At 43.3% G+C, this 27018-nt stretch overlaps 1 protein-coding gene across 4 annotated transcripts; it reads right to left on the bottom strand.

Annotated features, from left to right (window-relative positions):
* Positions 1-3945: 3945 nt before the first annotated feature.
* Stlk (Ste20-like kinase) lies at positions 3946-26885 on the bottom strand. Of its 4 annotated transcripts, none has more exons than XM_075692818.1 (12): positions 26782-26885; positions 26316-26415; positions 26162-26248; positions 22674-22779; positions 21722-21840; positions 21071-21179; positions 20854-20977; positions 17246-17417; positions 16185-16380; positions 13729-13831; positions 10269-10381; positions 3946-4657 (listed from the first exon to the last, which is right to left on the bottom strand). In XM_075692818.1, the coding sequence occupies exons 2-12, from the start codon at positions 26325-26327 to the stop codon at positions 4578-4580; spliced, it is 1221 nt and encodes a 406-aa protein (XP_075548933.1). In that variant the 5' UTR covers positions 26328-26415; positions 26782-26885; the 3' UTR covers positions 3946-4577. The 4 variants fall into 4 exon arrangements, with proteins under 4 accessions (XP_075548933.1, XP_075548937.1, XP_075548934.1 ...); XM_075692822.1 differs by lacking the exon at positions 26316-26415 and adding an exon at positions 24958-24998 and having other exon boundaries at positions 26782-26830; XM_075692819.1 differs by lacking the exon at positions 26782-26885 and adding an exon at positions 26615-26756.
* Between the last annotated feature and the right edge of the window lie 133 nt (positions 26886-27018).

The raw sequence follows: 27018 nt of genomic DNA on the forward strand, positions 1-27018 counted from the left end.
GTTATCACACGCTTATGTTCCTTGTTGCTGTCATTTCCTCGTTGTGGCACATGCAAAAAGCGTCTCCCGTTGCCCCCTCCAACAACGGATGTTTTTCTCATTGATGCTGAAGTCTCGCCTGGCTTGAATGTTTGACAATGCCTCTGCGGCTAGCACAACTTTTCATTTGTGGCATCGCCTGTACGACACAGGTAGCGGCTGCAGTACTGACTTTTCTATGTGGCGCTACCTATGTGCCAAATTTATCATTTTCAATTACAGACTGGCACATTTTTTAAAGTCCTTGAATCCAAGCCGACGCTAGAGTTTGGTATATGATTACTTGAAAGAACTATTGGCCTAGATTCGAATAAATACGGTAAGACTCTCTGGAAAGTACTCCCAAATTCTTAGTCTCTGCAAAACACACCACAGTATTACAGCCCTTTATCACTTAGCCTGAAATCTGCAGAATGCCGTGTTGGGCTCACCATTACAGTTGCACCTCGGCAACGAGTGAGTGAAAGGGGCCTGAAACACTTTTTAAACAGTGTGAAAAAAAGTTGCCGATCTGTTAATGAGGCTTCTGTGAACATGTGAGCCAATAATTATTGCAGGACATGCAGCATGGAATTTACAATCTCATGTTAAAGGCAGAGAAAAGTTGCTTGCTCTCGTATCCGCAATGCCATCATCGAAAGCAATTGGCCCGCCAATGCTGTTGGCTGATTTCGGGATCGCAAGAACAGTCTCAGTAATACATAATTGCCAATTTTGAGTCGAATAAATGAAAAATATACATGTTTGCAACCTCAAAAAGACAGAAAAATCATCACTACAGATGGCCTTCAAGATGGCAGTAGCGTGTTGTGTAGTGTAGGCTATCACAGCCGTCACAGGGTGCCACGATGAGCCATTTCCCAGCCGCAACATTCAACTCTTGGGCCACACTTTGCCCTGTTGGCTTTGCCAGTGTATAGCTACGAGCACCCCAGCAGAGACAGAAAAAAAAAAGAGAGAAAGCCAGGTATTGGTGCGATAGCTCCACCTATAGTTGAAGGATTCGAAAAATTTTTGCAGCATGCGATTTGTGGGACGACATATTTTGACAGTAAGGCCATTCTAGGATTTCTTAGAAAAGTGTTTCAGGCCACCGCTCTGCTAGGCAAAGTAGATAAATTCGAACTTACAAGGCCTGGCAATAGATGCCCAAAATTGTATTATGTAAGGAGGAATAATGGGGTTAAAAATCTGCCTTTATGTAGGTCTCTATTGATAAGCCCTCTGAATGATCCTACTCGTAACAAGTGCCAGTTTATTACAAATGAAGGCAGTATGACTGGCAAAACAAAACCTTGTTTATAAGAAATGGGGGGTCCCTATGTCAAAAAAAAAATAAGTGATATGTGGGTTCGTCGCAACAATACTGTGTCGTATTTACTTGATTGTAACATGCACCCAGTTACTCACAATCAGAAATTAAAAGTGTAATGCCCTCAACTGTAATGTGCACCCTGACTTTTTAAAAAATTTACGATACCCTTGATTGTTCCCTCACCAGGCTTTCATGGCAAGAGGCAAGAGAGATAAATAGTGATTTGTTCTCACTCGAAAAAAACAATTATTGCATCCAAGCCACAGCGGACCTGCATCACTCGTCAGGTACAAACTATAGGTGATGCCCAGTGATTACAAACTTCCAGCACTCTCAGTACGGCAAAGCACGACCTTTGAGACTGGAAGGTGGGGTCAGAGATCATGGGATGGGATTCGGACCCCACCTATTGCTTTGTTTCGTACTCGATTGTAATGTGCAGTGCATCATGAAGATGGCGCCGTTGTAGGTCCCTGCACCCAATAGTTTCGCATTCCGCGCATGCCTTACGTCAGTGCCTGATGTGGTGTTTTTGTTGTGGTGTGATATGTTCTTTTATTTAGTGCTCCGCACCTGCTCGTAGTAGCAGCAGGGCACTGCATGGGGGTCGGGCCTGGCTCAGGCCCGCCATAGAAACTTAGTCTAGGTATATATGACTTAAAACTGTCATGGCCTGCAAGCAATGTTTTCATCTTGCAAGCTATCTTAATTGACTAGAAGATAAAGGATGTCGCCGCTCATTTCAGTATACCACAGGGCTCGCTCATCGCTTTCTTGAAGTCAAAAGAAGCTATCCTTAACTGCACGAACTCCATGAGTAGCAGACTCCACGAGTAGCAGACTCCACGAGTAGCAGACTCCACGAGTAGCAGAGAGACAATGCCACTCCCAACATTTGCGACTTGCAAAAATATTTTTTTTCTTCCAAAAAAAAAAAAAAGAAGGAACTAATAGAGTACAAAAATATACATTCCAAGCTACAAAACCAGGTAGCTTTTTTCTGAAGGCTCGTTTCTGACAAGAAAACGAACAAGGATGCTCTCAGACGGCACCAAGATGACCTGGGTCTGATAAGTGCTTTTATAGGCCAATCAACAATACAGCATTTTTTCTCAATGCCTTGTCATTTTGAGCTAGTTCTCTTGCCAGCAGGTGTGCCACGATTGGTAGATAAAAAATAAGAAATGAAAAATATTCGTTTCCAAGATCCATGTCCCCCTTTAGTAATCACTCAGTGTTTGTACCATGCCAATATTGGCAAGGTACATTTTAGATTTATTTTGTTCTATCTGATAGTTTGTATCTATATCAAGGTTTAATTGTGTTTGACTAGTTCAAGCATGTGCACTACCTTAAGGTGGGCATGCTCTCTACGTGGGCTGCTTTGCACAAAGAGAATCGTACAAAACTCTCTATGCATCCAGGAAATGAAGGCAGATGATCTACATGCAGGCAATGGAACCATGTAGCAAACTTGATGGTCTCACTCACTTGCTCAGAGTCAGTGGAGCAGATCCTGAACCTCTACGGTTTAGCGGTAAATGGGCCCTTAATGGGAGCTGTTATTTCACATAACAATAACGGGAGCGTGAACTGTATCTTACATCACATTCTTGGTATCGGCCATACTCTCTCCGGAGTCGGTTTCAGCCAAGACAAAAATCTACACTGACAACTGCTAAGGTGGAAGAAATTATTCATCCACAATCTGTACATAAGTACTATACAGTTCTTTTGATGTCTGCTATCTCTCCCTTCTATCCTCACTCCCTGTACTTCACACCTATTTCTCCCTATGTCTCTGCTGGCTGCAATTCAGATATGAAGGTGTCAGCCATAATTCTGGACAGTTGCAGCAATGCCGCAAGAGATTTCCTGTGTCTAATTAGTGCAATATGTAATGCCTCCGGATCTTTAAGGCTTCAATAATTGAAAAAAAGAATATGAAATGAAAAATGAAATAAAGCAATCGATTACTACTAACAAGTCAAGGTCATAATAAAGGGCTACTACTGCTAGGCAAGGCAGCAGGTACAAGTGGTGAAATGGTATTGACAACCAGCGCACATTGGCTTCTAATCCAGTTTCTCCAAAGAGCCTGAGCCAACAGTCCTATGAGATGTGCATAAGCACTTCAGTAGCAGCATTATAAGCACCAAAAATCTGGAAGTGCACTTTGTGCTTTCAATAAGGTTAAATTAAATGGTTGGGTGTAACGTCCAGAGGCAGCACAGTGTGCTATGAAGGACGCTACATTGGAGGGTTCCAGATTTAACTGTGGCTACCTGGCATCTTTTGATGTGTGTCTACACAAAAGTACACAAGTGTTCTGCATCTCTTACCCATTAGAATCTAGTTGCAGTGGTCGGGAATCAAATCCGAGACTTTGTGCTGGGCAGTACAATGGCATAGTCTGTCAATGAGGTATGCCTTACCCTTATAACCTATCTCCAACCAGACACCTTACATGCATTCATACTTTGAGGTAGGCAAAAGCCTGCACCAAGCTTCTTTTTTTCCCCTGACGTTGCCATTGACAGCAGGGGTGAAGCAGGCCACAAAAACTAGCCACAAATTGAAAGACAAGAAAAAACTGTCACACTAGATGAATGTTTTATTGTAACAAGCTTTTTTTTTTTTTCTTCCTTTCTTTTTTTACAAGTGTTGCGATGCTCTGGACAGTGAGGGCATTAAGGCACATTGACACTCCCTTGAACAATCATGTGACCATTTTTTCAACACTCATTTACATATGAAATACTGAGCTCTGAAATGTCCGCACACAACACTGCCTCTCCCAATTCCATCATGGTGAAGTGTTAAGCTAAATAAATTAGGATTTCTTAATCAACCAGAACACCTTGTATGGGTTAGGAAGATCCATCGGCAAGAAACTTCAACAACTGGCTTCTGTGAACAGAAAGCCATGAGCTGACCAAGTAGACTTGATAAATCTCTCTATGGCATTATGCCCAAACATATCTGCTACAAACTCTACCTCGTCGAAACATGCTTACATAAGAAAAAAAAAGTACACGCCGCTACTTTCAGTTTTACACTCTTTCTCTCCTTTTTAAACAATGAGGTATATTTACACACAGCTTGCCTCTTGCAGTGGTACACATTTATAAAGATGAGCAGCCTCGCACACACATGACAGCAGTTAACAAAAAGAAAGTTCCTTGTGGCATCTCTTGCCAAAACATGCAATCACGCACAAAGACTAGAATGTCCACACAAACTTTTCACAGTTGGCAGCTTCAGCTTCGGGCAACGATGCTTCGAGGCCCTCCATATCGATACCTGCGCAGGGAAATTCAAACAAGGGTGAAATAAGACTTGCCATGCATGAAAAAAAAAAAAAAATCCTCACAGTAGTAATCTTGGGACACCCAGAGAATGCGCCTTTGATTCACAATGGCATGAATAGTGAAGAATGTGCGACCATTCATTACTTGAATAGCATTCCTTTATAATGTTGCTCTGAACAAACAATGCAGTCCTTTCTGTGCACAATTTTTCTTTATTATCATACTTGCATGAATATAATTTGACTAGATACCATGTGGGAAGGGCAACTGTGATGATAAAAAAAAAATCTTTGGTACTAGGTTAGCTACTAATAGGTTAGCTACTAATAGGTTAGCTACTGCTTAGCTCTGAGTGCTAGTCATTTTTCCAAGGTGAATCAAGTTGCTTAAGTAACATGTTAGAAGACCAAATTTAAATCATAATTACTGGTCATAGGTCACTGAATATCTTCCCAAATTTTTTTACCATATAAGAGCCAAACAAGAATTAACGACAACCAACTATTTCATTGATAGTGATTAGTATATAATAATGAGAAAAAAAAATTAATGCATTTCATTTTTATGAATGTCATCTTGCAAGTCGGAGTGTACAAGTTCTTGAACTTGGGTATCACTCAAAAACTGCACGGGCTTCTTATGTCAGTCCACCATGCCTGAATTTCGATAGATGTACAACATCCAATCAACAATAACTCATAAGATTTCTCACGCCATCTGTTGCAGACAATTAAAAGCTGGCATAAAATTTTAATTTAATCAACTGCACAGACATTATGATCATTGCAGAGGGGATTCACGATTGCAAATTAAGCCAGGAAAGGCAGGGAGCGAGTGGCAATTGTTGCATGGCTTAACTCGAGCATGGCACTGAAAGGGTTAAAATGCTCACTATAACGTGAAACAGTGCAGCTTAAACAAGGACGCAAAAGGAAACATGTACCGTAGATTAAACACTTGTCCCAGGGTGTTCTTTCTTCTGTGTCCTACTTTGGTTCTGCTGTTTTATATTGTATTACACACGGACCAGTTTGCCGTCACCTAAGTGTTCTTGCTAACACATTCTGTTAGAAGCAAAATTTACTGTAATCTGCTCTACAAAAAAAAAAAAAGAAAAAACATATGCCCTATAATTCCGATGTCCAATAACTCCATATGATATATGGGAACATCATGGTCATTATATAAAATCACTTGTATGTTCATATGGCTATACTAAATAGGTTATGGGTTACAATCTTTTTTTCTTTTTTTAGACAGGGGAAAGCCAAATGCGTGAGCACGTTGGTAGTTGAGATCTGTGTGCCTTTTGAAGCCTAACCCCCCACATGCAAATTTTGGATGCGTTACAGTCAATTGAGCAGTGCGTTATGGTGCATCTATTTGACTTTGTAGCTTTTGAAGACAAACATACTGCGTGCCTCTGGAAACGACCTAACACAAAGGTGGTGCTCTCCTGCTCCACTTACATTTGTGTTGCATTCAAATAACTGCAAACTTGATCATTATAAAACAAATATTCTAAATGCTGCGGCTTTTCCCGTTACACTGGCAGCCTGTCCCATCAGATCTCGATTTTCAAATCGGCACCATTTTCTCTAACCGTAACTGGTGTTACAGTTACAGTGCTGCAGTACTCTAAGACCTTTCACGCTTTGAATCTGTTCATTTGCAACATTATGGTGAATCAACGTGTTTGGTATGACAGACACTTTGAGAGACGAGCAATTTTGATGGCCGAGGAGCTGGGAAACTTCGCTGCAGCTTGGCGGCTTGACCTCAATGAGTCAACAATTCACGGATGACGGGGCCAGCAGGAGGCCCCTCTAAATGCGAGGCCAGTCGGAAGAGCTCTGTGGACCTGGTACTGACCTGGTACTGCCCCCGAATGAAATGATTGTGCGGTCTCTTAAGAAGTGCTCAATCTCAAACGAGCTTTACGGTGCAGAAGACTAGCACTTGATTCTCAGTTGATCACTTTAAAAGATAGTTTCACTTTTGTGAGACTCAGCTCCATGCACCAAACCCCTTGAATGGCTGACAGCACTCTTGGCACTGCAAGAAGATAGTGAGCTTCGCACAGTGCTAAAAACATTTGGCAGGGACACATTCAGTGCCGAGTCACGTGAAATTTTGCGAAGTGAATCCATCTTCAAAAGTGATCGCCCAAGAATGCCACCCAAGGAAAGCTTTGCTTCCTCCTCGGACGACGATGATGACAGTAAAGCGGAACCCCGATTGTACGACTTTCTCGGAATCGCGAAAAGTCATTGTAAAATGTGAGCGACGTAAAATCCGAACAGAAATTATGCCTATAAAAATACCACTTATCTCGCGCGACGGACTTACGAGAAACTTCAATGTAAACTACTAACATACTCGGCAGGGCTTGAAAACCCAAATTACCAAAAAAGTAAATGCAATAAGAATTAATGCTGCAGTACAGGTACCAATCATGCTTTATTCAAACGAACCTTTACGGCACTCCACTGCCCACTGCCACGATTCCTGCCATCCGGTGCAAACTTTAAAAAAAGTCAGTTTCTTTTGGACCTTGTTTGATCAGTGAACCAAGAGCTTTCACTTGAGTAGGGCAACATCCAAAAGGAGGTCCTCTGCGGCGTCGCGTGAACAGATGGAGTTCCGGATGCCGTGTATGTGCCGTAGCACCTCAGTGAACGTGGTAGGCTCAGGCATGGCATATGTGGCATCGTCGTTGTTTTCGTTTAATGTCGCAGCGTTGTCTGCACTAGGTAAAGCCTCTTTGATGGCATCATCCAGCGACACCTCGCCGCAGATCATAACGTTGTCGTCGGCCTCCACGTACTCGGCGAAGGTTGTGGCGAGGTTTAAACCCTCGAAATCGTCATCGAAGCCAGCATCGGCCTCAAGCGGCATCGAGGTTGTTGCGTCCCCAGCAGAGGAGGCAGTCTCTCGCTTAAAGACACAGTGCTTGAACGAGTCAGCAATTGTGCTTCGCAACACTGCGTTCCATGAACTGGCAATAAAATGCATGGCGTTGAGCACAGTGATCTTTTTTTTCCGACTCGATGCGCTCCAGAGCCGCCAGCCGACATTACACTAACCGCTTCCGGTACCCTTGCTTGACGCACTTAATGATGCTGGCAGCCAACGGCTGCAGCCGGCTTGTGCAGTTGGGCGGAAAAAAAAAGCAGAACCTTTGTGTTCCTCAGGCTGGATGTATTGGGTGGGTGGCATGGTGCGTTGTCCATGAAAAGCAATATTTTCCTCGCCTTAGTACCCATTTTGTTATCCAGTTGTTGCAAAAATTGCTGAAGAGTGAACACGTCATCCACACCTTTTTGTTGAAGTTGTATCTGCATGGCAGCGTCTTCAAGTTCTTATTAAAGCGCCGTGGCTTTGCAAACTTTCCAACGAGCACGGACAGCCTCTCAGAACTATCCTCGTTAGCACAGAATAGTGCCGTCACACGCTCTTTACTATGCTTGCCACCATGACAGCTGTCACCCTTAAACGCGAGGGTTTGCTCGGGCTGCATATGGTAAAAAATACCACTCCCATCGGCGTTTGAAAACGTCACAGGGCTTGTATGCAGCAATCATCTCCGGCAGCGACTCTATCCACTAGTTCACCATCAAAATGTCCACGGAAGTGCTTTTTTCGCAGGAGTAGCTGTACACAATCCTGTTTTGTTTTTTTAACGCTATCCAGTCACCCGTTCGACGCCTGAAAGTCATCGATGCCCAGACGCAATGCCACAAGGTCCGCCTTTTCTTTTAGAATGGCGTCGTCAACGTTGATCGCAGAGCTCTGTGCTTGATGCAGCCACTTGACGAAACATTTTCTAACTTCTCATTCTGTCCTTCTTTTGCCGCTTTCCGCTTGAGCCCGAACTTGTTGGCATTCTGTAAAATCACTGCTTTGTTTGCCAGGCTCGTCTTAAGCGAAGATTCGGGTATCTTAAGGTCATGGGCAATGCTGGCTTTCGTAGCTCCATGCCGCTTTTCCGCTTCCTCGATAATATTCAGCTTATTGCCGAGCGACGGAACTGTCCGCTTTCGGGACATCATGCACCGCGTTGCTCCACACAACTCAAAACCTCCGCTGAACGCTGGTCGCTAGGATTACGGCGAAGAACACGTGCGATAAACCTAGGCCTCTCTGCGCTACCTTGTTGGTGATCTGCTGCTGGGAAACTGGAAGGAGAGAAACGCTTCCCCAACGCGACGAGAGGTGATGCCGCCGAGAAGAGAGGGAGAAAGTGATTGTGGAGAAGAAAAGCCGCTATTTCAGAGCAGCGAGCGTCGCGGGTGGCTCCTGGTGGGGGAGTGAGAAACAAACAATGAGACGAGGCAGGGCTGGAGCGAACTGGTCGAGCGGTGTCAAGCAGTCCACATGCGGAGAGACGGAGCTAGGAAAGAGACCCACAGCACTTTTCTTTTGTCTGCCATTCCGTCCAGAGCTTCATGAGGGTCGTCGTATAACGCGAGTCAGGCGTAAAATTGCGTCGGATAACCGCAGTTTTTAATGCATTGCTTCTATGGGGACTTCACCGGGACTGCGCTAATCCGTTGTAAAACTCAGGTTGTCGCAAAACTGGGTACGTGTAACCGAGGTTCCACTGTATTTCAAAATTGTGATTCCTTGAATAAGGGTGGCACTTTCTTTCCCGTTCATCTCGCATTACATTTGCGGCTTTTATTTTTTTTATTTTTGTGAGACTGGAAAGTCTACCCTGCATTGCAGTTGCGGATTCCTTATGTATGAGTAAATACGGCACTTCGATGCGTTCAGCTGAAGCGAACTTATTGGCAATCAAAGGTCACCTTCGACTCCCTTGGCAGTACTTTTGCTCCTTCTTCAATGCCTTGCACTGCGAAAGCTACAACGGAGCGGGGAGTGCCCACAACCCTCCACCTACTGAACATCACCGTGCTGCGCAGTTCATTTTTGATTTTGGATGTTCACAGAGACTCCACTACTTCCAATTTTGGCATCTATGACACGTCAAATGCAGTTGTCTCAGCGAGCCGCAGTGCACTAAGTGAGCAGGCTCGTTGCAGCATCCCATGGCGGCTGCGGCCGAGGGTGAGCAGATGATAGTTTCCTCCTACCGGAAGTATGTAAATATTATTGAAATTCAAAAGCAAATTTTCCCTTATGTCATCCTGTTTATTAAACTGAGTCAATAAATATATACAGTAACAGTAGGAAGAAGCGCACCGATCCAAACACCCTTCTTGATTGATGTCAGGTAGTGACCAATACCAGCTGTATATGGGAGGGAATGTTCGACATTATGAAATAAGCCATCCAGAGAAGAGCAAGGAGGAGGCTTCTGTTGAAAAGAGAATGTTTAAGAAAAAGGTGACTTTGCTCTCCGCTTGCGAGATCGATGTGCCGCAAACGACTGCAAAATTTGGCTGAAATGTTCACAGCAGCGTGTGCTATCTGAGGACTGTGTTTTTCCACCAAGCCTCATAGGTGGTTCAAGTTCCCTTTAAAGTTGACCCTGTCCATCCTATACAAATTTGGTTAACAGAGCAACATGGCAGAGAAATCACAGCAGCCTGAGGAAGGCAAGACGACGTGTACTGAAGACAACAAATCTGAGCACTCACTTTTACAAACACCAGGTCTCGGAGTAACTGTTGCGATGATTTCTGGCAAGGTAGACGGCGACTTGCGGCAGAGTTTGATGAAACTATGGGTCATAAGCTGCTGTGCAGATGGCCTGACAGGAGGAAACAAAATAGATCACCATAAACACACAGTTATCCTTCTGCAATGCAGGTGACTACCTGTGCTCACAAACGGGGGCAATAACCCCTGCACCATGCAAGTCGCAAGCCATGATTTACACAAATAATCATGTTTTCTTGCCCCATCTTTAAAATTTCGATGTTCTTGTAGTGGGCATGCCATAAGGTCTGTACTCTAGGCACGTCAGATTGACATACCGAAGTGTTCTGGAGTATGCAGCAATGAAAACAGGACTTCTTCATTTGACAGGGTGGCAATGATACCAGAAAAAAGGATGTGGCTAGGTATGCTACTGTCACTTCAATTATGGGTTGCTTGTTATTTTGAAATTTGGAAACATTCTCCCATGAGGAAACATGCTATTGCATTCTCCAACACTGTAAAGCAATTCCCAAGGACAAATACTAAGTAATTTTATGTGTGGAAGCACTGAAATTGCTTGTGGGGAGAAGTCTAAGTTAAGCAACCAGAGAGGTTTTGTTTTTTGCATGCGCTGACAGACTGTCTGACCCTTAAAGGTCTAGCAAGGCATGACTTGCCAGGGCAATGAGAAACTGGAGCACACAATGACCTGGTAATCACCAGTCTTAGAAGCCTTATTAAAGCTGTGATGTTCTAAAAGAGGTGGCATTACACGTGATAGCTTGCTGGCTGTGAGAAATTACCTAAACTGAAGTCCCGCATCATCATTTATAATGAACACCACAACCATGTGAAAACAAGTTGACGCTGATAGGAAGTATTTCACTTCTAAATTCTCTTTCCTGCCTACAGCATCAGAAATAACATGCAATAGTATCATTTGGAAACATCTGCTAACAGTCGAAAAGAAAGGCACTCCAATACAGTAGAATCTTGATGATGTGAATCTTTCGGGATGGCACAAAAATTTGTATCACCCAAAATTCATATCACCCAAAAATGTAATACAATCTGTTAATTGATGGGGGACGGGGCAATAAAATGGCCGACTTGCTAAAAATTTCAGATTTCAAATTTTTTCCCAACAATGCAAGGGCCGTCCTTTATCTCATGGTAAACTATTTGGAAGGAATACGCAGCTGCTGACTGAGAAAATTGCACTTTTTTAGTCAGCTGTCTTCGAAATTGGGAAGAAAATCAGGCTTTGTCGCCTTGTCCTTCGTACATGTTCTTCTTTTAGTCCGCGTCTTCGTAGCGCTCTTTTCTTCAAGTATGCAAAACAGCACCTTGTCCGTCGTAAATGTTCTTCTTTTAGTCTGCGTCTTCGTAGCACTCTTTTCTTCAAGTATGCAAAACTAACTCGCCCACATCAAGCTTCTGCTGTTTGGGAGAGGCTATCGCACCACTGATTGCACGAGTACAGCCATCTTCGTATCACCCTAAACTTGAGATTGGAGATTCAGATAGCTGCAGCACTGTATTTCTGGATGGAGAAATACAGCGTTGCAGATTAAAATAAATAAGAGCAAGCAGGAAAAGAAACAAAAAAAGCGTCGCAATTCATTACTGCAGTCACATTGTGTGCAGGGAGTGCTTCTATTGGCTGACATAAATTTGCATTAATGCTGTGCTTGTTATGCTCCCATTTTGGCAACAGTGAACTGTGCACTTCACGTATTCCGAAGCAGCCATTTCAAGATTTGCCTGGTTATCTCGAGTATCTTTCATTGCTGCATCCTAGTTGCTGCCTGATGGTGATAAAGTCATGATTTGCACAAGATAAAGGAATCTGTTTACTTTTCATTGCTGTGGCTTATCTGCCTTGCGTTATGTGATCTGATAAATGCAAAGGCAGAAAAGTTTCGAATTGCCATCTGGCACTGAAGACTACGAAAGGCATGGAATAATGAGATAAGTTTACATATGGAAGCAAATGCTGCCAATCTGGCTGACAGCGCAAGGCTTTGTTGTGTGTGCTTCCCGGCTCCTGATAAAGTTGGAAGGCATTTGAAAAATGGCCCACTAGACGCATGGTACTTCAGAAAACACAAGTTTTTTGTGTTTTCTTTTAGGAGACGGAGCCAGGAGGGATGGTTGAGTCAAGGAGGAGTGATAAAGGTTGCCCAGGCAACAGGAAGGCAACTGGCGCATTGGCGCGGCCGCTGTGCCGGCCTGACAACAGCCAGTGTCTGGCGCTACTGGTGCACCAGGGCCTCTTTGTCGGGGATCGCGCGACGGCTCGATTGTTGGTAGTATCATCTGCTGGGGGCATGAAAAGCGATTCATAACATTTCAAATTTAGTACACTGTAAGCTAATGGACTTTTGCCGGGACTTCTGAAACACTCTTATCGGGCCTGATTGTATCACCCAGAGTCTACTGTAATTTCACAGGGAAAGTGTCTCGCATTTCACATGCTTGCTAAAGAACATTTGGCAGTTTCACCCAAAGGATGAAGAATTGACAGGGGTAGCAAGGTTTAGCACTGTGACTGAACTCCTCAGATGGTGTCTTTAACTATACTCAGGTGCGACATGATTGCACGACGCAGCATGCAAGGCAGATAGCTGCCTTGCATGCTGCATCGTGCTGGGCAGAAGGAGCAGTGCCCTGGCAGCTACCGGGCATCTCGCAACACTGGCGTGATGACACCGCCAGTGGTGTTGCAGGCATAGTGCATGAGGTGAGACTGACTGGAAACTGTCAGCGTTAGTCAGTGCCCAGTGAAATATTAGATAACATTACCTTGACGTTTAGTGCGCATTCTACTCGGACTAGTGCATACACACGGCAGCTCAGCAGGAATACTAGTGTGCTTATATTGTGCGCACACACATGTTCATGCAAGCAGTGGAAGGCTGCCCTTGCTCTGCCACCGAGGCAACTGAGTATAGTGCTGACAGTGCACCCAGTTTTGTCGTTTTTTGCAGCCAAATGGGCTCCTGTGTCGTCAATAGCAGATCAACACGACGACGGTGGCATGAATGCGCCTCAAGTGTCCTCATACTTGCAATCACAGTAAAATACAGAAGTGTTGCATGACCATCTGATCCACAGAATTTTCAAAAATATTTATCAGAGGAAAACGCGGTGACAGTGTCCAAGAGAGTTGCAAGACAGGTGGTTCAGCTGGCATGTGATTGATAGGTAGTATACAGGGGTTTGCCTAAAGTTCTTCAGTCTTCAAATGATTTTTGTGACTTCGTGAATTGACAATGTTCAACAAAGTACTGTATTATAAATGCACCAATTTGCAATGATTATACTTGTGTGCAAAGACTTCTCACCTTCAAGTGATAAAAAAAAATATATGAGCGGCTGGAAATTTAGGAAGACAAAGTGCAATGAATAACACCATACATACGTCCGCAAGCTCGAACAGCACAGTGTGCCTACCTCAATGTGGGATCCCTCTTGAGACACTGGTTAGTCAGGGACATGAACTCATTGCCAAAGAAGTTTGCCTTTGATGTGCTCTCACCACCAGCCTTGCACATGTCTGAAATTGAGCCAAACATTACAATACTGCCATACATGTGTTTTCTCTAGCCAGTCATAATACAATAAAAAAAAAAAAAATTAATATTCCATTGTCATCTGCTAAACTGAGAGCGTGATCCTGGAGTTAATGTAGGAGGTGCACTTGTGCCAACATCCGAATTTTGTAACAATTGTTTTTTTTTTTCTTCTACCTTCACTATACTTCCAGCATTGCCCTTCCAGCTGCGCAAAAGCGCAGCTGCTATCATGAGGTCTGGTTGGTCGTCATTATGGACAATAGAAAATGAACAGAATCAATGGAACAGAATCGTTACAAAATGCAAGCTGAAGATGGTCTTATTCTAGCTGTTGCCTTCGTTACCAATCATTCATCTCCAGGAAGAAAAAGAAAGAAAACACTTTCGAGGAACATGTCATAAGCAGATTGTGTTCAGGCGGAGCGGGTAGTATGTGGCTAGTACAGATCTTTTACGGTTTGTGTGCGTCACAAGTGATACACATGCCATTCTTAAATTGTGTACTCACAATAAAATGCAGAAGTGATGAATGACCATCTGATCCATAGTCATGAAAAAAAAAAATCATTAAAGGGAAACCTTATTTACTTGTTTTGTCCTTAGCTCTTGTTCTAGTGTAGTTGTCTTATGAATATGTCGTCCAGCTTGACGCAAATACTAAGGGTGTGCGAAGACTCAAATAGTATCACCAAATTGAACTGAATATCTAGTATTTGATTTTTCAACATATTGGGAGTAGAGACCCGTGCAGTGCTATGTGTAGTGTTCACCATGGAGCCCCTTATGCTTGGTGCCGCCCAATTGTGCGTTTCACTTCATTTCTGGCACAAGAAGAGTGCCGAGCGTGCCGTGGATGGGCTGCCCCGGCTGACATTGCACTGGAATTTGTCACTGCGAGCACTCCCCAACATCGGGCCGATGCCAGAACACCGCAATTTGCAGAATGGCGCCGTGTGAGCCAGGAACAATCAAAATTATAATGTGATGCGAACAGAGGAAATGGCAACAAATTTTGTAAAGTGTGAAAGCATGTGTGAAGGTCGTGCTAATTAGTTGCAGATATGCACGCAGATCCTGTTGGGTACACAGTGACGTAATTAATGCCGCTTCAACAGCCATCAATCTAACCCACGTGTGTTATCTTGGGGCCAATCACTGATGAGCCATCCGCACTAATCTATTAGCAGGAAGCACTCTGCAATGGCTTGCGGCCCATTACCACACCGGCTAGCGGCAAATTTTGGTCACGGCCACAATGACTAGGCAATTAGGCCTAATCAGTGCTACTTCATCGGGTGTTCGTGGCTAAAGCTACAGTTTGGTGCCAAACCCACGCAGATATATTCGCAGCAGGTGCGCGACACTTAGATAGCCAACAAACAACCTCATAAATGAAAGTGAGTGCATGGGATGGCAACAAAGTTGTTGATGGCGCTATGTTTGCAACACACGGTATGGCAGCCTCTCTTTCTCAATGCCGTTTGTAGGCACACATCGCTCTCTTTGTAGGCTCGAGCAACCGATGACAAAACCGGTTTCGGATTTACATGGCAAGCGCGAGAGTGTCATGTTCCAGTTGCATGCATTTGCCCGGATGGTAATGAGGACGAATGAGGGAGGGGAGAGCGAGCGTTACATGAACTTGCCATGACCCTCCAGATTTCAGAATCTTTTACAGGTGGCAAATCATGCCAAACCTGATAATGAAAAGGCGCCTGGTCTTTGCCGTCAATGCCGGCTACATGCAAAGTGGTGAGAGAGTGACGTGGCTTACGATACTGGCCTTACGATAACCCACTATTAAACTGAGAACCTCATTGCTACTCAGTATACAATGGAAAAGTCATTAACTGATCAGTTTCAGAGAAAAAAAATGCACTTGATTCTATTCAACACAAACTCTAATGATAAAAAATATTTTCCAGATTTTCATTACTAGAGCAGAGCTGTAATCAGTGCTGGCAAACTAATTTGGTGCTCCTTTCAATAAGAGTAGGGCGTACTGTATATCTTCATTTCTATGTACCGAAGTTACTGATAACTTGCTACATTTTTGTAACTGTTCTAACTGGTGCTAAGAAATGACGACAATAGCCTTTCGGCTACACTATCAGTGACTTGTTAGTGGTTTAAATCTATCTGCCAAAGTGACATGGTGATCCTACCATGCAAGAAGCTCATGAATGCGAGAATACAGATTATTAATGTCTTCAGGAACCAAAAGAAGCCTTTACAAAATGCACTGCGGAGGGACTGGGTAGGCATTGTGAACGTACAGAAGGCCTTGGTAGAGCTCATAAGAACCCTCACCGATGCATCGAACTTAAATAGTACCTTGGCTCGAACTGGGCTTGTGTGTGGGCCCGTCGCAGACAGCGGTGCTGGACAGCTTTGGCACGCAGCCCTGGATCTTGGCCAGCAGCACTTGTGTGGGTGCCATGTCTGCAAAGGGAGCCACGCCGTTGGCCAGCTCCAGAGCAGTCACGCCCACGCTGTAGATGTCAGACTTGAAGTTGTACCCCATCAGGTTCTGTGCCATACGCAAGCAGTGCAACTCTAAGCCCCATTGTAAGAGAACAAGAGGCGCCACCAAGCAGGTACAATGTCCACTTCAAGTCTTGAACTAAACCTATTCAGTACACTTGTGCAAGTAGTATCGTGCGCTCTGAGAAAAAATTGCTGGTCTAAAATTAGTCCACCTGCGAAGAACTTTGCTAACTACAGTTGACTTAGACTAATTTGGTCAATCCACCTTTGGTGCATGTGTTTTTGGTCATGTCATTAAATTTTAAGCTTCAAATACCGTGAACTCATTGCCCAAACCCGGGTGACCTAACAAAAGTATGCCATATTTGGGTAAGAGTGTCATTGAGGTGTTCCTGGGGCAGCTTTCATCCAAGCTGCAGTATCTTATCAACTGAGGCTTTCCACATTCGTTGCAAAGATTTGGGGCAAAACATAGCATGTATCTCAGTCTCAGTTGTGGCAGTTTGAGTGCCTGCTGGCACATGCCTTCAACTTTCCAAGTCACAGCTGATTGGCGTATTGAAGCCTGTTTTCGACTACTGCCTAGCCACATCCTGGATGGCAAAAAAAAAAAAAAATTTGACTCGTGTTCAGGATATCGTACCACTCCAAGATGCACGTACTGTACGATAGTGGTGTGCCATTATCTTGGAGGTCATGCATTACAGGCTTGCTTGCAGTGGATTTAGTAAAAGCCGAATGGCTGAACAGCAGTTTATGGTCCATTCAATAGTGTGCCATGCCATAAGCCAGACCAGCTTTTATATTTACTTGAACTCCTGCCAACAACCTTGAGTCTTGCTTCGCAGTGGGAGACATGTTGGCATCCCATGTGCAAACATGCGCCAGGAAAAAGAAATTGCCCTTACCTGCTCTAGGACCTCAGGGCCTAGCCAACTGAGGTTTTGGATGGCATGCTGTGGAAAGGCATGTATCTTTGGACGCCACCGGCCGCTCTCTACGACACTGCAGCAGTAGCGAAAACCCGACAGCATCACTTTGCCCTTGCTTGACAGAAGTAAGTGGCTTGCCTTGACACTCCTGCATAAAGTAATAGCCAAGCACTATGTCACAAAAGCAATAGTGCCAGCAGGTTTCAAATGTGCTTGGGACAAATATTTTTCTGCAACAGGTGCCTTTAAAGGGTCACTAAAGAGAAATAAGTTGAACTGTATTGCTACACTACCCTTATACAATAATATAGAAAGAAAGGAAGAAAGAAATGCTCGTTGTGAAAGAAGGCTTGGTAAGCTGGAAAAGACACAAAAATGAATATGGGTGGTGACAATGCCTTGAAATTCTTGCAGCAACTTGCCATGATGTCATGGATTTTAATAGCGTCTGCACAGGCCTACCTTTCCTTTTATCGGTAGAGGTGGACTACATACTATTCTAAAAGAGCCAAACACTGAACTTAACAAGTTTTGAGATCTTTACTGAGCAACGAAAGCCCCGATAGGAAAAAGCATATGAAATCAACAATGTCACGCTGCCAACCAGGGCTTTTGGCGTAAAATTCACAAGATAGAACTGAATGCATGACCTTCATTTTCACTTGTGATAAATCCACATATTACCACGGAATTTAAAAAAGAAATGGAATTTTAGAGAATACTTCATCAGTCCAAATTGTAAATTGATTTAGTGTTTTTCTCTTTAGCATCCCTAGGCTGGAGTTGCCCAGGTCTGCACAAGATGTCATTTCCTATTCAATTAGCTCAAGCAGCAGAATCGAGCAGTCAGACAACAGCTATTTTTCCTTTTTGTACCGGTGTACAGCACTGGAGATTGCAGGAACTCCGTGAGCTGGTTCTGCTCTATCTAGGCAGCAAGCTGATGGTTGAGTAGCACGCATTGTGTGAGCGGGGAATGCGTATGCCTGACCCAAAGTGAACTTTTTTGTGCTTACACTCGTTTGACCATTTCAACTGTGCTGCATTTCCAAAAGTAAGCAGATCATGTGACCTGTATGTGCGAAGCCGGCAGCTTTCTCAGCTTGCCCTTGCATGTTTGCCTTTTGTACTGGCACCCGCAGTGCACGCAGGGTGACCTCCAACCCTCAGCAGGTGGACAGCATGGGCTCGATTATGTGACCTTTAAGAGGACAGAAAACCAATTTTTTTGGCACCCTATTTTTTTGTGCAATGATAAGCTTACCGGTCAGAGTGTTGAACCACGCAGTGGTAATGCGGAAAATGCCATGGGACATTTTCTATCATAATTTTTTAAATCTGATGTGAAGATGTAGTCGTTCACTGGAACCATGCTGGAAACAGTGATTGGCGAGTGTGATAAGTGATTATATGCACGCATTTGTGGGAGGCAGACAAGTGTTACTGTAGCTGGGAGAAAGTAATATCTTCTTTATCAAGCCAATGTCTCAGCAATTCATGTTTTACATTATTTCTACAATAGCAGTTACGTGCTTTCGTGGTTTCCTGTCCAAGAGCTTACGTCATTATCAAGTCAAGGGTGTTTTTTTTCAGCCAAGCAGTGTTCTCCAAAGTGAAACTATGCTTATACACATTATACGCAGTTCAGCGTATTGCTGAAGCCACGCATAGGCTTTTGATTTCCAAAGCATGTCGCCTATCGAAGACCTGAGCAAGCCTAACGTGCTTAGAACTTTAGCATGCATGTGCACAGAAATTTGCACGCATGAAACAGCAATCATGTGCACTGCCATGCATGAGCATGGCCATGCGTGGTTAGCGTGGATTTTTTTTACTTAGTAATATGCATAGAATAAAATGCAAAAGCCTAATATACAAATGTAATTTTAAGCAATAAGTATGCTGTACTTAATAATAGCCAACTTACGTACAGTAATCTCATGTGCTACACCCGGAGTACCAAGATTTCACCACCAGGCCGCACCACATACTGGTATTTTGAAACTGTCTTTGCCAACTTAAAATTATAATTCATACTTCAATCAAAAACAGTGTGCTGGATTCTATCACTATAAATCATGGCCATTTCATTCCCATCAACGTCTCAACACATTCTGGCCAGTTGTCAGTCCCTTTAACATCTAGTGTGCGGAATGACCACCAGCTTTCTTGACTTGCCGTTGTATGGTTGGCCTTGCAACTGCAGCAGATCGTGTGACCACCAAAATGGCACGCAGGACGTGCCTGTTGACAGTTAATGCCAGCAGTCCAAGCTCACTAGTGATGCTTATGTGCTTTCTTTATGTGCTGGCATTTCCATGTGACATGGGTGGGCAAGTACCACGGGGAAGCTGATGTGAGCGGTTACTGCTCCCGCTTACATCTGCCTCGCGCCTGCTCTTGTTCACATGGGCTCTGGCAATTGAAAAACATCATATGACCGCGGTTTCACAACGTACTCAACAGTCATGCTGAAAAATTTTTTTTTGGAGGGGGGGGGGGGGTAGAGCACTACCTTATAAAAAAGAAGCATAACTGTATGAGGTTATTTTGAGTGTTCTGGATTGCAAACATTGGCACTGGGAAATCATACCAAACAGGAACGTATCAACAAGGTTTACTGCAATTTCAGCTTCCCATTTAACATATTGAGGTTTTACTGTATACCAAAACAATCTTGCAGTCAACAACCGATTTTCCATATGTCCGATAATGTGGATGCTTTTGCAGCACCGCCACATACCTCATAGTCCTTGTACCAGAATGTCTGAAATTTTTGAAGCAAAACAGCTTTGCATTCCCGATTTTCAGGACTCTTTGCCATGACCGCAGGTCCAAAACTGCGTTATCGAAGCCACCACTGGCGGCATTCTAATTCTCACGCCTCCAACAGGCGTGCGTTCATGCACATCTGCTGGCAGCCATAACCAGCACCGTGGCAACGTTAAGCCTATCCGCTTTGTCGTTCGCTACCAAGCTTCTTGTCGACTGGCGACGTTCTTTACTAAAAGAATTCATAGCTGTCAGCAATGACGCTGACTTCACCTTTGTAATCCTCGTCAATGGTTTCGAAGCTTGGAAGGCACGATGCATTCTATAATGCCGGTTCCCGAAAGTCAGCTTCACCTTAATACAGGAGTGCTACATGGTGAAGCACATTAAGAGCGGGACGGGGCAATTGTCAAGGGACACAGTATGTATTTCTTAATTATACACACGTGCAGCCACCATCTCCTGTGACATTACAAACATTGATACGCCTAATAAATGTACTGACAGGCCTTCAGAGCTACGTCGGACGTGCCTGTGGCGATTTGGGCCCTTGGGGGCAGTGAAAGGCATACACTTATTTTTTCGGATTGCCTGATTTTTCTGATGTTTTCATAGCCCCAGTCCGAAAAATCGGACGTTGACTGTATTTTGTATGTTAAATTGCTGCTTCACTGTTGTTCACATAGGCCTACGACACAGTTTCACGGCAACATACAGCAAACAGTAGTGAAGCTGTCCCGCAGGGCACATAAATTTGATGCTGGTAACCAGTGCGTAGTACATTATATGGTGCGCCTAGCGGAGGTGCTTACCTGTGTATGTAGCCTCTCGTGTGAATGTAGTGAAGTGCTATTACTAGATCCTTCAATATGAAGGACACTGCATGCTCTGGCAAGCCTGAAGGAAAGTGAGTATTTAGGATATCCCTGACTGACCCTGCAGAGAGACAACAGTAAAGAAAAACAAGGTTTTTCATTTCATTCTCCCTGCCAAAATGTAGTATTTGTGGAAAGAAAATTGTGCACTCACCATATGTCAAGAGTGGCATCACAGCCCATAGTTCATTGCCTTTCACAAGTGTGCAAAAATATGGAATAATGTTTTCGTGCCTTAGTTGGCGGACCACAAATATTTCATGCTAGAAGAAAGAAAGCAAGCAAACAAAATAAAGGCATGCAATGTTAACTTGTGCTGCCTTAGAGATCAAAATTCAGTAGCACATTTTTACACATTCTGCTTGTTTTATCAAAGAAACAAAGTTTTGAGAAGCAACAAATGTTAGTTCTCAAGATGATGTCATTACAGACAAAATTAACATTGCCGCCTTAGCGCTTGTTGAGGCCTGACAAACCACACAGCAGTTGTCACACATCTCCTTTACAGGCTGATACCTGCAACTTCACGTGTAAGGGGTAGAAGGGAGTCTTCAATTTCTTTATTGACTGTGCCATTCTTCCTCTCGGCAATGAATTTGTGGGTTAATTTTTCCACCATGGCAGCTTTACCCTGATGAAGTACAAAAAAATGCTTATGTTTAAGTGCACGTTTTAGTACCTCTGGCAGCTAAAGTTCATCCAGGAGCCTCCAATATCATGAACAATTTTTTTTTCTTCTACACTGCAGGAGATTTGGCAACAGAAAACACTTCAAGCTTAGAGCAATAATTGCAGCTGCACTCACTTGCACTTGCTCGAAGGTCCCACTCCATGCTTCCAGGTTTGTTCGCTTCACAGCCAATCGATGACCAGATGGAATGTGCTTAACAAGGGATACCACTGCAGTACTGTAGAGTCCTCTCCCTGAGGAAAAGTAAAAGTAAATATTGCTGCTTAAAGATTGAAAGAGAGGCCCCTTACACGACAATACACAACTTCTCAACTTCACGCTAGCTACCAGTGAGCAGAAAGCCCAGCCTAGAGCAAAGACCACGTACAAGCATCAATCCATCAGCACACGTCTACCAGAAGCCAGCATAAGAAAAAAAGAATAAGCAGAGAAAGAAGAGCGAAAGTGCCCATACAGGAAGCCCAGCCTAAAGCAGAGACCACATACAAGCATCAATCCATCAGCACATGTCTACCAGAAGCCAGCATAAGAAAAAAAAAAAAAAGGAGCAAAAGAAGAAAGAAAGTGCCCATACAGAAAAAAAAAAAAATGGCATCACACGAAGGCAAATCAAAAATGGCACAGCAAAAAGCCGGGAATCATGGCACGAATTGTTATGCATTCTGTGCATGCTCATATAAAGCTTTGTTCACCAAACACACAACAGCATTTTGCATTCAGTGTTCCTCAGAATCAAAACATCCATTAGATGTGACACTGCCAAGCTAAAGCCAATATAATACAACTAAGTCAAGCCAAATGCATCAAACCATTCTATTCACCAGTACTGCAGTCATGATTGGTAGTTAATCACCCATAAGGAGTGCGGGAGGTACAAAAGCTTTGTGCCAACCCTTGTTCTTTAGAAAGTATACAATAAAACTACTGTAAAACCAGCAAAACATGGCATAGTGATGCAGGACTGAAATTTTTTGAGGCAAATAAATTATGTATAAAGTGATTTTTGAGGTCTATAGCTACGTTGCATTTATGCATGAGAAAGTGGCGTCCACAGTTCAACACTCACCAATCACAGAAAGAAGTTCATAGTTGTCTACACTAGCTTCATACTTGATCATGTCCGGATCCTTCTGCATGAGTGGGATTGCCTCGGAGAAATTAGAGGCCTCAGACTGGAGGGAAACAAGGAAAGAAAACATCAGGCCACACAGCACACGAGCACGGGCCAAGAGATTTTCTAGATCGCTTCCTGTTCGATTACCTTTTGAGTGACTTTCCTAACCTAATAAACTTGTAAGTGCAAAGTTCTGATGCAAGAAATCATATTGCAATTGGTTGTCTGGACTCTACACATGCTGTAGCTTAACAACAATAAAAAAAAAATGTCTATCTAACTTACTCTAGTACTCTCAGTGTCTACGTGGCACACCAACACACTGCATTGACAGAGCACTAGTTTGGGCTGGTTAGTGCATGTACCATTAGTTTAAGAAATAGCACTTAAAATTTAGCACTTTCATTAACTAAGAAATAGCACTTTCATTAACTGTGCTACCTACATATCAAAGAAAAATGTTTGCTTGCAAGAATAAGCCCCTTACACAGTAAAAAGGAGTGAAATTTGGGCTAGCTCGTAACCATGCACTGAACATACGACATTGAAAAAAAGACTTCAGGACCAAACATGCAACAGTGCCTTTGCTCCTTGAGCATTTTCAGTTTGGTGGTTAATACAGCTTGAGACTTTCTCCTGACAAATGAACTGCTAAATTTCAAGATTACATTCACTATTACATTACAGCACAGCACATTCGATTACATTCAGCACAGGTGTACACAGCCTCCAGGAGGCAAGGCAGAACAAGCAAAAGCAGCAATGCAGATTAAGTCTTAAATTAAAATACTTTTTCCATCAAATTTTTCTGCCACAGCTGATGTACAGCGTTTAGCCACTGCATAGTTTCATACAAAGTGACTACGCAGAAGGGAAACACTGACAAGTGAAATTAAGAGCAGGAATTTTAGTTGAAAGCTAAGCCCCCAGCAGAACGTCCAGTAATGCTTTGCTGAAATATTGCGCAAGTGCCTAGGGCCATGATTTTGCAGCAATGCCAAATCCAGTGCTATTCGTTCTCGCAATTCATCAGTGGTCAGTGATGGGCTGCCCACAAGATTAATAAGACCAGCTGTATGTGAATAGTGGATGATAAGAGAGGCCTTGATTGAGTGGAACGCATCGTTACAAAATTGTGTCCCAAGGATTTATTCTGAAAGGACAATACTACTGCTTAACATATCGTTTGGCAAAATGCGCAGCTACAGCAAAGGACAATCAATCATTGAGCTCGCTACATGTCTGCAGCTCATACGGTTGATGTACTCAACCTTCATGTGCTGCAAGAAAGGATTCCAAGCCTGGCATGCACAGAACTGCATTAACTGCTGAATTGCTTGTGGCGGCCTCTTGTGAGCTTTTCTTCAGCCAAGATGCATTTGGGACATTATTATCAAGTTGCATGACTCTGCAGTAGATAGGCAAACATACTATCAGCATAAATTGTTACGCGAACAAGTAAAAAATGACTAGAGTGTACTGTTGCCTTTCCAAGTTTGCCTGAACACTGGTCTAATTTAGGCCCCAACATGTATGTTTAGGACTGCACCATGCTTATAAACAGGCTACAGAGTGACTGCACATCACACTACCATGCAGTAATTACGTATGTTCAGATCAGTTTGTTTTTCGCATTTCAATTCATGCTGGTAGCACCTGTAATGAGGTGACATGGCTGTACATGCCATCAAGTTGGCATATAAGCAGAATTAAGGTGTAAAGTGCACTAAAAGTTCAGCACGCATTGGCAAAAGGCAGCCTCACCAGATGTCACAAATGCAATTGATATTTTCTTTTGTATGTTAGAATGGTGGCAATGCCATAATGATAATATCCCCACATCAAGCTATCAGGCTCCTACTTTTTGGAACTGTATTACTTTAGTTTTGCTGAACAATGCGTACACTTGCATGAAAAATTAGCATTTGCAAATGTCTATAATGTGCCCACTTATCATGCTTTTGTTTCCATTGTTTTTCTGCTGCTGCTTTCATTATAGATTTGCTAGATGAACCAGCTGAAGCACTGTGAAATCTAGATGCCCGATAGTCATTAGTTGTAGAATACAGCCCGTGTTTTGTGTGCAAGGCATTTAAAGGAAGTTGGCTACAAGCAAGGCATAGACGGAAGCCATTAGACCTTAACACTGTTCCAAGCAGGCAAGAACTGTAGAAAACAGCCAAGGAAAAAAATAAGGCCAAAAACAGGCAAAAAGGAGGAGCAGTGCGCAACTTACAAGAACTTAAAGGCGAAGGAGAACAGCGGGCTTGAGCAACACTGAAGCAAACCAGAGAGGGAAGAGAGACAAAGGAGGAAATGGGAATGCTGCACGATCACATTCACTATAGTGTCTTAAAAAGCACTCATCAGCAACAGGTGTTGTAGCAATACCATTTAGCAGCTAAATATAGCATTGACAACTTGTAATGCAATGTACTCTAGCACAGCAGTCACACTAATAGGTATATTTTTATTCAGCACCTCTCTACACATGCTTAACAATATGCTTGAATCAACTCTGTACTGACTCGAACTGCCTCAATGCAGATAAATTTCACTCATTTTTAGCAATGTGAGCATAACAAATTTCAACTAGGTTACAATGTAATAAGCTGCATTTTGCTTGGACGTCGCCTAAACGTTCAAGAAGTGTAAAATATGCACTGGAAAACAAAAAGTGCGCGCATTCTGAGAGATGATACAGTTTGATCGACAGACTATGCAGTCAATAAGACTGCATAAAACCATGCTAAGCATTTCCAATGAAAACAGCCTGCTGGATAGGTGCCAAGAAAAACAAATGCAGCTTCATTGCACATGGATGAGCAATCACAGAATCAGCTATCAAATCGTCAGAAACCTGATCATTTAGCAGTGCGCATTTAAATGCAGGCTCTCTTACTCATATGATGAATGGAACACCATGTGTATACAAGCGGGAATGTTAAGCGCTCAACAATTAGCCAATTGCAATGAACGTAACAGTGCAGTGAAAGTGTCTACAGGCTTTTTAAAAGAAGCGTGACTGGATCATGCATAAATGCTGCAAAGAAAGAAGGGAAACTCAAGAAATGTTAAAGAAGCGTACTTAGTACATTATGTGCGCACACAAAAATGGGCACTATTCCCAGTCGATATTCGTAACACCTGTACACACATTTTTAGAGCAAGATAAAAACCTGCAAGACAGTTCAATAAGCTTTAAAATCGGCTACGATCGAAGTACGGAGGATTATAACTGTTTTTAAAACACTTCACGTAACACCTTACCGAATCGCACGAACCACAGTTCGCCGATACAACGCTTTTTTTGCACATCAGCTGCTTTCGAACCGGGGTAATTTGTACGGGAAACCGGTGATTGCGTGAAATATCGTACTTTTTTTTATAGGAGTAGGTTCAGGCTTTAAAATCGACAAAGCAAAAGCATACAAACGCACCAGGTGTTGATAAAGTGACTCGTCATTTGTGTGGTTGTCTTCCACAGATGCGACTTCGTTGCGTGAACTTCTACAGCGGCAATTGAACTGTACGGAGAGAAGAAAAATAATTCAGTAGGAACGGCAAAGTTCTTGCTTCAAAGATTCGCCTTACCAGACATGACATCGAAGTGCTTCAGTATACAAACGATACCCGTGAAGAGGGATTCATATAGCCGAAATATGTAGTTTCCGGCGACGGGCATTTAAGAAACCTTGGGAGCCGAGCGTTGCGAAGGAAGGGAGGAAAAAAAAAAAGTCAGGGAACGGTTAGACCGTGAATGAAGCCGCACGATTATTCTCTGCTCTCTCGCTACAAACGCGCCGTTTGTGCCCACTGCAGAAACATGCCTCTTATGATAAACATGCACGAATACATAAACAAGAAAAAAAAAATAGCATCTCGCATCCCACCCTGTGCTACCTAGGGGACATCCTTTTCCGTCGTTAAGTTCACCATACAGTCGCAGCGCAGCGGATAAACAGCACGGTACGCAAATACACTTGCGCCGCTCAGCTTCACAGTGAAGCAACGCACAAGAATAATATAGTTTCCTACACGGAGAGCAGTTACCACTTACCGAATTCCTTTTTAGTCAAAACAGCTACAAAAGAAGAAACAATCCCCGAAAAAGAAATATCAGTGTTGCTACCGCCACCTTTGCAATATGCCAATGTCTGCCGTTGACCACTAAATAGCGTTCTTATAAGCACTTCTATAAAACAACTGTATTTATCAAACAGTGTTAAACAATCTTTTCAGCCCCTCATTACGACTGATCAAGCACGTTGCGACGAGACGCGTACCATAGACGCTG

The sequence above is a fragment of the Dermacentor variabilis genome, chromosome 5 (assembly GCF_050947875.1).
Source record: "Dermacentor variabilis isolate Ectoservices chromosome 5, ASM5094787v1, whole genome shotgun sequence".
NCBI classification, from domain to species: Eukaryota; Metazoa; Arthropoda; class Arachnida; order Ixodida; family Ixodidae; genus Dermacentor; species Dermacentor variabilis.

Excerpts from the sequence above, each read along its gene's own strand:
- Stlk (XM_075692818.1), bottom strand. Across the intron at positions 20,978-21,070 it reads GATGCCACTCTTGACATATG|GGTCAGTCAGGGATATCCTA; the intron begins GTGAGTGCACAA and ends GTCTCTCTGCAG. Across the intron at positions 10,382-13,728 it reads AAGAGGGATCCCACATTGAG|GCCATCTGCACAGCAGCTTA; the intron begins GTAGGCACACTG and ends TCCTCCTGTCAG.